The sequence below is a fragment of the Epinephelus moara genome, chromosome 24, assembly GCF_006386435.1.
Source record: "Epinephelus moara isolate mb chromosome 24, YSFRI_EMoa_1.0, whole genome shotgun sequence".
Taxonomy (NCBI): domain Eukaryota; kingdom Metazoa; phylum Chordata; class Actinopteri; order Perciformes; family Serranidae; genus Epinephelus; species Epinephelus moara.
The window spans coordinates 30,825,922-30,840,694 of NC_065529.1; the positions used below are offsets into that span (position 1 = coordinate 30,825,922).

General features: G+C 42.1%; 1 protein-coding gene across 3 annotated transcripts in view; it reads right to left on the reverse strand.

Annotated features, from left to right (window-relative positions):
• Positions 1–14,773, reverse strand: part of foxj3 (forkhead box J3) — a 96,213-nt gene that overhangs the window by 29,196 nt on the left and 52,244 nt on the right. For all 3 annotated transcript variants that reach the window (XM_050037561.1, XM_050037562.1, XM_050037560.1), the window contains exon 3: positions 832–906. In XM_050037561.1, coding sequence (XP_049893518.1) covers positions 832–906 — 75 coding nt within the window. The remainder of the gene's footprint in view (positions 1–831; positions 907–14,773) is intronic.

Sequence of the window (14,773 nt, forward strand, 5' to 3'; positions counted from 1 at the left end):
GCAAAACATGAAATTAGCATTCAGTCCCCATCCTCTACACAGCTAGGCGTAGCTCTTCATGCATGTGTCGGTGTGTGCGTGCGTGTGTGTGTGTAATTATTTGTGCGGTTCCCTAAGCATATGTAGCGTATGCTTTGACAGCACCGGGATGAAATCTGGGTTAGGCTACATATGGTTAGACCTATGCACGCCATCATACGAAACATAGGCCCATAGGCTCCCTCCTTCATGAACTACTCAGTGGACCGGGGGACACTACTTATCAGGTTGATGTCGCTACAGATTGCGAAGTAAATCTGGCTCCTACTGAGATTCAAATGTCAAATTAACATGTTAGACTATACATCCTTTTACAGGGAAGAAAAATGGGAGCTGAGCAGAGAGCAAATGAGGTCTGATTTTCTTTCCCTGAGTAGATTCACCTTGAGTAAATACTTCAGGGACACAAGATTCTGGAAATGACCTGACTTCCACCCTGTTACGGCCCCATCTCTACCAGTCTGTGGCTTTTTTTCCCGCCGCTAGCCCACATCTGCTGTCTGCGCTGGTCCAACAAACTAGTCTCTCCTTACATTTGAAATGCAATTCTGTGGGGGTGGGAGGTTCATAATAGATTACGAGCATGCCATGCATTTCCAGACTGTCAGAGTCCTGGCAGCCATTCAAAGGTAACATTTTTCTACCAGAGATAGCATGATACACAACAAAAAAAATGTTGAAACAGTGAATTCTGCCAGCTGAGATGCTACATATTCCCCTATGTGTGTGTTTTTATCATAATTACATGCATTCTTATTAGTTTATAATCAAATGAATGCTTAAAAGTCTCACCTTTCCTGGGTCATCTTTGGAGCGAGGCACTTTGAGAAAACACTTGTTCAATGACAGATTGTGCCTTATTGAGTTCTGTGGGGGAAAAACAGAGAGAAAGGTGGCGAGGTGAGTAAACACATATCAAAAATCAGATTACATAAACAAGTCTGCAGTACTCGAGTGAGGAGAACATCACTGCCAGCAGCGACAAGGGCGTACAACTTGTTGGCATGTATCGTTTAGGTTTAGTCACGGCTCCTGTCATCGAGGTCAGCTCATTTCAGTGGCGTGAGATCTGGCCTGCAACTGTGTCCAGATTTCACTCTACACACACATATAAAAGGAGCTCAATCTGCGCACAAAGCCACCAGGAAGCGATATCTTTCATCAATGTCCAACAAACTGCATTCTGGTTGCACAACATATCGAATTCCTCGGGTGCCAAAAATAGGAGCCAGAAGGAATCCCACACTGGGATGGTTGCTGATACCAGGGCCTGATATTAATTAATGCTTCAGCGAGCTCCTGTGGGGGCAGGAAATAAATTATGTAGATCATTCTGAAAGTTAACTCATTACAGTGTTACAAGCTACTCCACGGCGGTGAAGAGGGAGGTTCATCCAGCTGCCTGATTGGGGAGGCGAGGTGGGCTGAAGTAGCCACAAGGGCTGGAGAGCGATGCTCCAGGCCTGGGTTAACCAGCTACGGCTAGGCCCTCAGAACCAGCTGGAGGCAGGCCAGCTGAGGGCTTACAAGAGCCAATGGATGCACACGTTTCTCCACTCCACTTTATGGAGTGGTATTGACAGATGGCCACACTAAAAAGCTGTAGGATTCTCTGATGAGTTTAACGGATGCAGAAGATAAGTAGAGAGAGACACACAGAGAGAGAAAGAGAGACCCCCAAGTGCAAAAGATGGGAGCTGCTTATTCAACAGTATAGGCAATTATACCACAGGAGGGATGATAATGACAGCCTCGTTGTAATGCTGTCAATCTCTCTGGTTAAATCACTCTGAAATGCCAATGCAATCCAGAATAAGTCTAACACTCTTCTCCAACACAAAATATAGAGGGGGGAAACTGGCGCCACAGTCAAAACAATTCTGTGCCAGAAGGGAATATTTTCTGAAAGTGAAACTCAACCCAAAATCTATCTTCTGAGTATCAAACAATCATCCCTGTGGGCTTGAAAGCAGGTTGTAAAAACTCTGCAGTTTGCGCCTTCACAAAGAATTCATGTCACAATGGATCCCCCAAAATGTGTTCATGACATTGGGTCTGTGTTGCGGCTCGCATCAAGTTCAAGACTCTGGTGTTAATCTGGAGGGCAGCGAGGGGAACTACTCCGTCAAACCTCCACATCATGGCCCAACCCTGTGCTATGGCGTGCCCACTGCACAAAGGAGCACAATGCCCCTGTGGTTGCTAATCTCAGTCAAGGATCTTTTTTTGACTTTGCAGTCCCCACCGAAGTCAGGACAGCAGAATCATAGCCCTTACTCTGCCGCAGACCCTAAAACCCAACTTTTAAGATTACATCTTGACACACCATCTTAGCACTTACTTCTTGTATTGTAGCATTGAGGATACTTTTAGTTGTTTGTTTAATAGAGTTGTGGTTAACACGTTTGATGACAACTCACTCTAGTTCCCATCAAGGTTGAATTTATTGTATGAAATTTATTGTCAGTTGCTGGAACCTCTTAACACACCTGAAGCATAATTCACTGCTCTGCTGTATCTCTGTGTGCTCAGCAAAAGAAATATGGTTAGAGAAGCTCCTTCCATGTCACAATATCACCTTTCCTCGAACTACAAATACCTACTTGAAGTAGCATAAATAGCTCTGTGTGTTTGCAACGTACTGAGCATGAGAACAGGCAGCAGAGAAGTGGATTATGCTGTAACGCTTTCTGACACTTTTTGTCTCACCACCATTGTAATCCAATAGAACTGACACAAACTCAAGATAACCGTGGCTCCCGTTGTTTCTGAAACACTAAATTTTAACAGCCACCTTTAAAGACTGCAGGGCTGAGTGTTTGATACTCCAAAGATTTTGGGTGGAGTATCACAGAAATACCTGAACACGGGAAATTTAATCCACACAGACAAAGACAACAGCACAAAATACAATAGACAGGGTAATAAGAGACACAGATTCTCTAATACAAGTTGTCCTTGTACGCCTACACAACATGATCACGAATCAAAATAAAATTGACAGAAAACAAGGGGATTCTCACATTTAAAACATGCAGTCTGTCTCACTAGTCACTATTTTTATTATCAACAAATCTGTCAAGTATTATTTTGATGGACTGATTAATCGTTTAGCCTGTGACAGTGACATTCAAGTTACAGCCCGTGGGCCAAGTTTGGCTGGCAATAGTGTCCCTGGCAGCCTGCCGACCATTTTCTAATTCACAATGAAAGTAAGTTGATTCACACTGGGGATTTTATTGTACATGGGTGTAAATATGGTGCAAGAGTATATATAAAAGCATCAAAATACAGCTTGTTTATAGGATCCCCTAACCTAAGCCCCAATTGCCCTCAAATCCTAGAAACGCTAGAATTGCCCCCTGCGTACATCTGACCTGTGGAGGGCTGCTGCGACTGGATTTTCCTTTTGGCAAACACTGAAAGGTTGAAATTAGGCAACTCATGTACTGATAAATACTATTGTTTGTTTATTAACTGGTCCCTGGCCTCCTGTCATTTGGCAAAAGTGGCCCCTCAGCAAAGCAAGGTGAGTATCCCTGACATGTCAAAAAAGAGTGAGAAATGCCCATCACAAATTCTGAGAGCGCAAAGTGACATCTTTGACATGAAATAAAACACAAAGAAGTAGCAACTCTTCACATTAATCTCTATATTTGCATGAAAGCGCTACGAATAATCAATCATCAATTCATTCATTTTCTGTCGATGGACTAATTAATTCATCGAGGTTTTAGCTGTAATTCTATTTTAAGTTTTACCACAGGCTCATAAAGCATAATTAACCATTACAGCCTCTGTTACATACCAAAATACATTCATGGAAAGCTCTCAAACCACAATATATTTTGGTCACACTGCTATCGGATCTTTAAAACTAGATATGGAAGCACTCAGGCTTCCGCTGTGATCAGAACTCTATGTGGTCTGAATGTAATCCAGCCACATGATAGCCACTTTGCCTGCGAGTGAGTATGCGCAATGCTATGATGCAGAAAATGCTTATCTGTAGAATGAGGTGTGAAAAGTCACATAGACTTGACACATAAATCCAAACTCTTTAGGACAAAGTAATGGTGATATGGAGGCCCTGGGAGGAGACAGGGTTCCTAAGGCAAGCTAGACGTAAGACTTTTAAGACTTTTTAATGCCACTCAGACTCATTTTATTAAAACAAAAAATAACAGGAAAAAACAGCATCACTTACTTAGGGTTAGAAACAATTTGCCCAAAAGTTTATTATAAAACATGACTTGGCGATTTTTTGTTTCTCCCTCTGCATGTGGGATTCCACTGCTTGATTCCTACTGTGTTGAGTTTGAAAAACTTTTTTGCATAATAGTACACCAACATCATATGCTTTATCCTGAAATCTTGGTTAAACAGACAATTTTTGTTGAATTTTTATCGTCCAGGTACAGTGACAGCTTGCTAGCAGACAGTGAATCCTCTGCTCTGAGCATCCTGGCCACAAACAAAATATCCCACTATCCTGATATGCGTGACGTTAAGGCAAATGTGAATCTATTTTGAGATTTTACTATGCAACATCCTACTTCCCATGTCTTAACTAGGGATGCACCGAAATGAAAATTTGTGGCCGAAGCCGAAGCCGAATAATATTAAACGCTTGGCCGAATACCGAGTACCGAATACTGAATATCGTTTAGTTTTTTATTAGTTTTTGCAGATGAACCCCCTCCAGATTAGTGTTGTCACGGTACCAAAATTGGATCCCACTGTACGATACCAATGAAAATATCATGGTTCTGAGTAGTATCAGGATACCACAGCGAAAATGAGGCAGCTGTGCCTTTTGTCATTTATAAAAAGATAAATCACTTTTCTATAATACATCAATGATATTTCAATGGAATAAATTACTTATTGACTTATTCATACTTCAAAAACAGCATCAATAAGTGATTAACATAGGGGGGATCAAAATAAAATAAATAAATAAAATAAGAATCAACCAGCCACCCTCCTCCCCTGACAAGTCCCTTCATAAGTAAAGAACAGTCCCTAAAGTGCGGTGAGGTTTGTGGGCCGTGAACGGCTCGTTTCTCCTCTGACACGTCACATACCTGTGTTCGGCTGGCTCGGCTGTTCAGGTACTTCTGGGCAGTCATGACGCCAAGAAGAGGATATTATTGGAGCCGACTTCTCCGTCGCCGGTAAGCCGATGGCCGCCGTATTTGACAGGAATACATTACTGTCTGTGTCTGTGACCCCCGTTCAACCCACAATCGGTGGGATTCGCCTTTCGTTTCTGCTGGTGGTTGAAATCTGTAGGCTGCTCGCACAGTGTGCTGAATGATTTAAGCCTATTTTGCTCGCTCAAAACTATTTTTAGTCGCAAATGCGGGTGTGGTGACGGACGGATCGCCACACTGCTGACATTTTACTCCGCCCGTCACGGCACGTTGTTTGATTGCGTTATCAAAACACGCCGCTATTATTCGGCCTTGCTTTTCACTTATTCCACCGAATACCGAATGTGTGTTTTTTTGCAATATGTGGCCGAATAGACATGGGAAAGACATGGGAAAGATTTTAATGCCAATTAAGGATCCAATGCCCTTTAAGACATTTTAAGGATTCGTGGGAACCCTGGTAAAGGACTTATTGTTTGAGCCCAACGTTGAGTACACATAAACATGACTAGAGATCCTCACAGATGCTCTTTCTCTACCTCGGCCCAGCCAGACTACTTCACACAGGCTGCAGTGACAGCAGCACTACACGGGCCTTGTCCTTTGAGCCACACTCTGTCCCTCGCCTCGTCACAGTTCGACTTCAACTCAGAAGAATAAAACAACATGAACGCAGGAGGTGATCATGCATAGTGGATGGTGACAAACAGATACCAGGCTCTCATTTTAGCCAGCTACTATGCCACTTTAAAAACCCTGCGACATGTCCAACGGGGGAGCGTCTGAGCAGAAGGGTGTGTGATGCAAGCTGTACAATGCCATACACACTTAAGTACTTAAAACCATTTTCCCTTCACAGCCTCTGAGTGTGTGTGCCACTTGATGCCAGGCGGACAGAAGCGGCTGAACTTGCACAGAGAGGTGGCTCTATCCATTAAGGGCCTTCTGCTGAGCCTAAATCATTGATACAGTCAAGCAGCCAAGGCCTGCCGCTACATTAGAAGTTTACTTTTTAATGAACTCTGCCTGCCTGCTCTCCTCTCCTCCTGACAGGCCCTGTGTCCGCGACGTACCGTATTGTGTCAGACAAACTCTTTCCACTGCTTCAGACACATTAGTGGTGTGAAACTAACAGGCTGTGGGTCATTTGTAGGCGAAGAGATGAACCAGAACAAAAGAGGGTTTTAAAATGTTACAACAGCGGCAGGGGGAGAAGAAGAAGAAAACACGGTGACAGCAACAGTCGCTGCATTTGATAGATCGCAGTGTATTTGCTGAGTAGGAGAGAATGGGGAGAGCAAGACAACGATAGGCTGATGAAAAATTAAGGCCAATTACTGCTGCGCATATAAACAATATGTCAGCATTTGAGCAGCAGCTCCTTAGATTTACAACCTTAGTCTGTGTGAGTATTTGCTTAAGACAGTAGGCTACAAGTTCTGCATTAGGGTATAAGTGGATCTACAGTACAGAGGGAAGTGAAGTAGGTAGGAGAGGTCAGAGGGTGTGAACAGTGATACACAAAGTGAGTCAGACAGAGCTCACTGCAGGGGTCCTGCCCAAGTGCTGCCCAGCATCTACCTGCAACCCCCACAGAGCACTTCATATCCAACCTCAGCACAAGCCTGCGTGTGTGTGTGTATGTCTGTGCATGTGGGATGCCTCCTACACACCTAAAAAAAAAAAAAACACGCGCACACACTGGTACGTGTCTCCTAACAAATGGCGGTGATTTAACACACCAGGACAGCAGTGGAGGCGTAAGCAGCTCCGCCCTCGCTGCCCCCCCTGCTGAGGAGCGCTGCAGCTCAGCAGAAGGGCCGCCAGGGGAAAGTAGGTCAGGCTGACCTCTGCGCTCGGCGTGTCAAACGTTCAGAGTGAGCTAAAGGGACAGGCCATGTCAGAGCCCTGCTCCTCACAGCTGGGGAGGAGGAGGCACCCTGTGCACACGGTCAGGGACCCAAGGGAGCGAACTCGGCATGCTGGGACAGACACATGTATGCACACATACCGGTTATGACACAGGGATGAACACCAGCAACCGAGGGAGAGGAAGAGTCACACTGTGGTCCAACGTGAACAAATCGATGTCCCCGTAGGTTCCTGGCCTTCCCACATTCACACCATCTTCCTGCAACTTTATGCCTCTAGACAAAGCTTTAAAAAAAAAAAGAAAGTGTGCGGGGGCTCTAACCAACCAACACACTGCCCACTCTTATATTTTCCACAACTAACAAAAAGCAACAAGAGGCAGATGTGAGTTTACTTGAAACATTCCTGACACCAAGTGAAAGTCTGTGATGACCTAGAGGTGCTCTTAAAGTGTTAAGATCAAACTCCAAATGGAGGGGAACTTAAATGCTACTGGATTTGCTGTATTTGTGATCAAAGTGTTCTCCCTCGTATTGCGGTGTGTGGGAAAACAGGCGGTGGTGATCGGTGTCAGGAACCAGCGGTTAAACATTACAATGACCTCCGCTACGGGAGCCGCTCATAAAGGCAAATATATCCAACTGAAAATTATTCCTGGGTTGAATTTACATTTTCAATAAAGAGCAGGTCTGGCGAGAAAAGCAAAGGGATGCACAGACTCACGCTTATCGAGTAAGGCAAGGTTAGATTAGGTGACATTGTGTACCAGATTCCAGTACCACTCCCGTTTAAGTTTATCCCATTTTGTATGAAATCAACATGTCTTTTCATATTCACAGAGAAAAAGAAGACAGAATGTACCACAGGGCTTTTGGAGAGAGAGAAAAACAGCCATGTAAAAATATTATACAGGCCTGTGTTGCCACATCTAATATCTGGTATAGAGTGTCTGTACAGAGGAGGGGACGAATCAGAAGAACCAAAGCAAACATTCTTGCTAGTGCCATCGCTTGGAGGATATAGGACCTCAACCTCTAATTGACCTGTCAGCACGTCTGAATGATGAAGGGATATAAAAGAATTGAGCCACTGCTGAGATAGATGCTTCAGATCTGTTTGAAAAATACAGAAATAAGATCTGTTGGATGGATGAATGGTGAGACGGAGAGAAAGAGCTGGTGGTTGAGTGGGTGAGTTGAGCAAGTGAATGAATGAGTGAGCGCGTGAAACATCAGCCAAACAAATGGAAGGACATAAAGACCTTAGGGCTGTGTATGTGTTGATGAACATGGACCGGTGTCGCCATAAAGAGTGATGTCACTGTACACAGCAGTGAATTTTTATCACTGTCTGAAAATTGTTTTATGCAAGGGTGGTCTGTCTAAAATGACAAAGCATTTTCTGCTGCATGCAAAAAGTTGCATTTCGTGTGCCCTCAGTTATAGTATTATAATATTAGATTTTTACTTATTGTCAACTAATCTTTTAATGGATAAATAATTTAAGCATTTTTCAAAAGGGAAAAACTCCAAACATTTGGATTGAGCTTCTCAGATGTGAGGATTTGTTGCTAGCCTTGTACGTATGCATGATGCTGATAGTGCTACGTCACCTCAGGTGTGAGGAAATTATAACGGCCATTTTTTCACTATTTTCCTATTTGTAAAAAAAAGATAGCTTGATAAAATAATCAGCAGGTTAATCAATATGATATAATAAGTAGATCTGACCACGCAATCTGATTGATAAACTAGACATTTAAAACGTGCCATGTGCCACGACAGCACACCATCCTCACCACTACAAATATTACTCTGCCATTTCCATGGCAACATTTTAAGTTTCAGAGCTGAATGAAAAATGGATCGCTTTGTTGTTCATTTTGATTTAAATCAACTTTCTTCAATTACTATAATTTATGGTGCTGCTAGGTTGCTGCTAGACCGCCCTGTTAATACAGATGCGTGCCTCCCTTTGTGTGCAGTGAGCTGGAGGGCAATCACATTTTTGACCGCAGTGAAAATGTTTTTGAAAGGCTAAATGCCATAAAATATGGATTGAAGCAGAACATTTCATTGGATAAAAAACACGCTGAGAATGTTGCAAATGATTACTATCTTTTCCCAATAAATTTTGACTTGTACAGCGCTCTGGAGTTAACTTTTACTGGAATGTTTGAATCACATTAGCTGCGCCCAGTAGTCGATGACACGGCAATATCTTAAAAATAGTCTACGTGTGAAGTTTGAGGACATAGCAGCTAAGCCTGCCGATGGAAACTTTTTTTTTTTTTCAGCAGATATCTTAGTTGCAACAAGATTGAGTTAGCAAGGTAGTTTTATGGCTATGTATGTGGTATTTATTCAGTTTGGAAAATCCCACGATCTCTACAAAGCATAACCGTTAGGTCAAGTCGGCTGGCTGACTCAACGTTGACTAGAAATCGACTCTGTTGCTAGGTCGTTAAGGGTCGGCCTACTTGCTGAACTAGTAACTAGGTTTCATTACATAGGAGTCTACTGACGTGATGTTTCCAGTTATTAGTCAGAACCCATGTATTTTCAAGGAAACAAAGAAAACATTAACAAAAAGCGTTTTATTTTGAGAGGAAATCGTTTCACTATATGAGCACATTTTTAATGAGCCTGTATCTTTTATTTTGCTGGTAACTGTTGTATAACAGTTACCAACTGTGACTCAAGCGCCTCGGTCATGTCGCATTACTGTCTTGCCAATAATGATGGTAAAGTAAACCCTCTCGTATAACATTGCTTAAAGAAAAACAGGGTGTTTGCAGGTATCAGACACTTACATTTTGTGCTTTTTAAGACCTTTTCAAGATCATTTTTAACCAAATTTAAGGCTGATTTTTGGACAAATCTTTATTTTATTCAAGAATTGCAGGTAAGTATAAATTTATCATATACAATATATGTGGTCCCGTGCAGAGGTAGCTTTTGTGTGGGAATACGGTGATTAGAGTGATTTAAGTTAATCTAAATTTTGGCAACAGGTAAGTGAAGGTAAGAAGTAAAAAGACAGTTTTAGGTTCAGTGGCAGGTTTAAAGATTTATAATATCAGAAATAAGGAGTTTCACACAAAAGAGCTTGAGTCATTCTGACAAAAATATTTTTTTAAAGATGGATAAATTAAATTAGACAAAATGTTTATGGTAATTACGACGTCAAAAATTCAATTTGAGGAATATTTAATGACGTTTAAGGCCTACTCTCTACAAAAATTAAATCTATGAATTGAAGAAATATTATGAAGAACCTATAGACTCTTTAGATTTTAAAAAAGTACATGTTGCAGGCCTGTAAAACATAAGATGTTACGATATCTCCAATACAGAACTGAAAAAAATAATAAAAAAACAAACAAATCAAATGGTCTTTTAGTGTTTTACCTCAACAAAATGCTTCAACACTATACTATACACTACCAGACTGTATACAGAATTCTCTGAAGTATTTCATCTGTAGCCACAGTTGTTGGGAAAAGTAAATCTATCTTTTATTTTGACTTGAGTGCTGAAAACCACAATATCTCCATATATCTTCAATTGACAATTTCATTGACGGGTACATATCTGCCGAGCCGAACCAAGAGACAGACTGAAGGCAGAAACAAAGAGGTGACAGTGAGGAGCGGTAAGAATTGAGTGCAGCAAGTAAGCCCACAATAAAGGCAACGGGAAGAGTAGAGATACAGTAACACACACTCACACACTAACACACAAACACTCACACACAGGTAGATTACTGTATTTTTAGGCCTTTGTTATTTTATATGGACCCTGTGACATGCCCACCAACACAGAACATACTCCTCAGCCTCGGGGATCTGCACCGAGGCCACGGAATGTAGCACCTTCGCTGTCTATTTGTAGTGGGTGTGGGAAGGCATGTGGGATGCCACAGCATTCGCTCAGCAAGGCAGCGCTGCAAAAAAAAAAAAATATTGGACTCACATAGACACAGGTAGAGAAAGGTAAGTTCGTCCAGGTGCAATCACCAGATGATTTAATCCTGTTAGCTGAGAGAAGAGCGGTGACCCTAAGGCCATTAGAACGAGGCTCTTCTGACTGACTGGATGAAAACCTGCTGTGTGATGACAAAGGAGTGCCAGGAGGCTGTACGCTTCACTTTATGAACACTTAAAACCACTGTCACCTGCTGTTTTAACACTTTCACAAAAAAAAAAAATCATAAGAAATTTGCTAAAGGTTCCAAGAGAGACTGAAGTACAGTAGGTAAAGTGAGTTTGACAAAAATAATTACATTAAGAGCCTATTAAAGACATATTTAACTCTATTTAGCACTACCTAAGCTTTATTGACGATAGTGAACCCTCCCCCTCCGACACCATACTGTCAGACTCAAAAAGTCTGCCAACACTCACCGCAAAGCACTCTCGCATCTAGCGAAGCTACGGAGAGACCCAAAGCCCACACTCAAATACCAATGAAGTCAACTATAACGATTTTCAACTTGATTTTTCTAACCATCTTCAAAGGCATTTGATCTGCCTCCCTTGGCATCTCGTAGTAATGTGTTGGCATGCTAGGTTTTAAACCCCGTAGCCTCTGATCTTTACTCACTTGTATGTAGCTTTAATAAAACATAAACAGTTTGCTTGCCTGCCACAGAAAAATACACGCCAAGGTGAAATCTGTCATAAGTGTAATAACCTGTTATTCGGTGCGAGGAGAGCTCTACGTCTATGTCAATAATGCAAAGACAAAAGCAAATGAGCAATCAAGAAAAATCAAAATGATCACTAACTTTTGACTATCTAGACCCAGGTCATCTGGCGTAGCACTTTGAGGTATTATAGTAATTAAAACTCAACAGCCACTTGTGCAGAAGGAGATGACACTATGGGGAAATTGTATTTTTCTCTCCCCCCCCTAACAGTGAGCATTTGGCTAAATTAAACCCATTTTTCACTGGCAGGCTCATATAATGAGGGCAATACATGCAAGAAAGAAATTAGCTTGATAAGCGATTACATGTTGTGAGGACTCAAAAAAGAACACGTTATCCGGAAAACAGTGATGGCAGCACACAAAAAAAATCTTTCAGAACATTTGCAACAGTGATATGCTTGGAGTTTATTATTTGGGATTTTTAAATAGCTATAATTAATGAAAATAAACACAAGAAACAAAGGGGGGGAAAAAAAGCTGTCAAGGTTTGCCTGCCACAGGGAGCCAATTGAGATGACAACCGAGGTCACTGGTTTGCATCAGCCTCCACAGGTGTATTGTTTCCAGAGGGCCAGCTCCATACATTCAAACTGCAGGAAAAGGAAAGAGACAGACAAGGGGAGGCTGCAGGTACAGAGTGTGCTTCATTCGCGGAAGAAAGTCACCTCAGAAAGATGCACAAGGACGCAAGACTATCTCTGATATACAGCAAGTCATTATAGACCAGGCTGTGCACATTTCTATTATGCTTTTCCATATTTTGTGTCTTACATTTAATGTTGCAACATCGGATATTCATATAAAGGTGGCCAGGTGTCTTTCTGTTTTGATAACCCTGTTTCCCACTGCTTTTCCTACTCTCGCTGCCGTATGACGTCATAGTGTGCCGGATTTCTTTCTATTGTAATCAGCTCCAGGCCAGCTACTGCAAGTGACGTAGCATACACTGTTTAATGAAGCTACATGCTAACATCAGGGAAACATAAAATCATGGTTGCTGATGTTGTTAATTTCTCCCTAATTTCAAATAATATTTCTGCTGGAACATGCCAGCTTGTGTTTATAAGCTTTTATTGGGGATTTTTCACGGTAGAAAGTGCAGCTATTTTCTATTACAGTCACTCCCCTGGCTGCAATGACGGTGCAAAGAAGCCGAGATATGGAGCACCCGCAACACAGACTCAGCTTCTTTCTTTCTTTTTTTTTCTTTTTTTAGAAGGGGGGCTTAAAATGACAGGTGAGGAAAATAAAGTGGTTTTTAACCATTAATGCATGTAAATATGTTCTTTTAGAAACCTTAAATACAAGTATGAACCTGAACATGAGCATAATAGCTCCTCTTTAACCACTGTCAAATACTCATCGACCAAAGAAATCTGCAAAAATAAAGTAAAAGTACATGTTGAGCTTACCTGCCTGTTTTGATCAAGCAAGCAAAGCAATCCACTTTTATCTGACGAGTAATTTTGCTGAGGGTAATCCAGGGACACTGCAACCTATAGAGCTCAGACAATAGACCGAGCCAAAACAAAACCCCCATAGTTCTCGAGAAGCACAAAAGAAGTTTATGAATGCCGCACCAAGGATGTTCCCTTTTCAACAGAAGCAATGGGGTTAGAGACCAAAAGCTCCAATATAAATGTTCTGAACTCAATCTCACTCAGACACATGCACCCACATTCCCTTCCCTACCTGCTTTGTTGCGGTTAGGCCAACCTTGGAATGGACCTGCAGAAATTCAAGGAAAAAAACAACTTCTGCATTATTTTCTAGGTGCACTCGAGGTTACAGCCCTGGCTTGAATGCTACGTTTGAAATTCGAGCATTCCCCTTATAAATTGGGAGGCGGTCACTGCAGATTTGAAAAGCTGTGGGGGAAAAATTCACTTAATGCAACGCTGAATGGCAGGTCACACTACAACAAAAGCCCAGAGCCACTCATATGAGGCCTATTTGATCACAGTCCTTCAGAGAGCTATCCGTCTTTGTCTCTCTTTTGCTGATATTTGCGCCTCTCCCTTTCTGTCTCACTCTCTTGCTCAGAGCCAAACCGCACACACAGTCAAACCGCTTTGTACAACCTCTGGTGTAGCTACATTTGCTGCACTATTGCACGATGCAGTGTGCAGCATTATTCCATTAAGTGGATTATTTCAGAACATCTTTGACCTTTGACAGGGTTGTGATTGGCGATGAACCAAGAAGTATTGAGGAGACATGGTGAATGGCACAGACCTCTGTGGAAGTTGGCAGGATTGAGTGATAGATAACAGTAAACCAGTCGATACAACACAGCAGATTAGGCTGGAACAGAAAGGTTGAGACACGGCAGGATTAAAATCAAGCCAGGGGAATAAAACAAAAATGTGCAGCATCCACTTGAGAAAAAATGAGAATCAGCGCAGTGCTGGAGCCAGGATCGTCTATGAGGGGATCAAATGGGCCCATCAGTACTTTCCTGAGGGGTCACTAGTCTATCCATGAAAACTGTACATTTGTTAAATAGTACAAAATAATTTTAAAAATGACGGGACTAGGGCAGCCCCATGAAAGTCCAATATTCAAATCATAAGTCAGAGACCACTCAGTCAACTGAGGTTCTTCAAGTCGAGTGAACGCTCCTTGCTTTCACGCTGCTCTCCGGTACATGCTGCTACGGACCCAGACCCAGGGTGAGGCTAAGTGAGACGAGGGCAGCAGCCCAGAGGAAAAGAGGCTTTGCCCAGTCAGGCTCTGAGATAACGTTATCTTCTGCCTTCTGCTTAGAAGTGGTGAATTTACAACTCACAGCAACTTAATATGATACAGTGTCAATCTTTTGCTTAATATCTAGTGTCAACGAAAAATGTTGTTGCACATTTCCAATCAGTTATTAGCGTAGTTAGCACTCATTAGCTCAGAGGGCTTGGTTGGCTTGTTTATTATATTACATAAATGTCGCTGTCACCCTAAATGTCCCACCAAATTCTGTTCAAGATTTCAAACTCTATATGG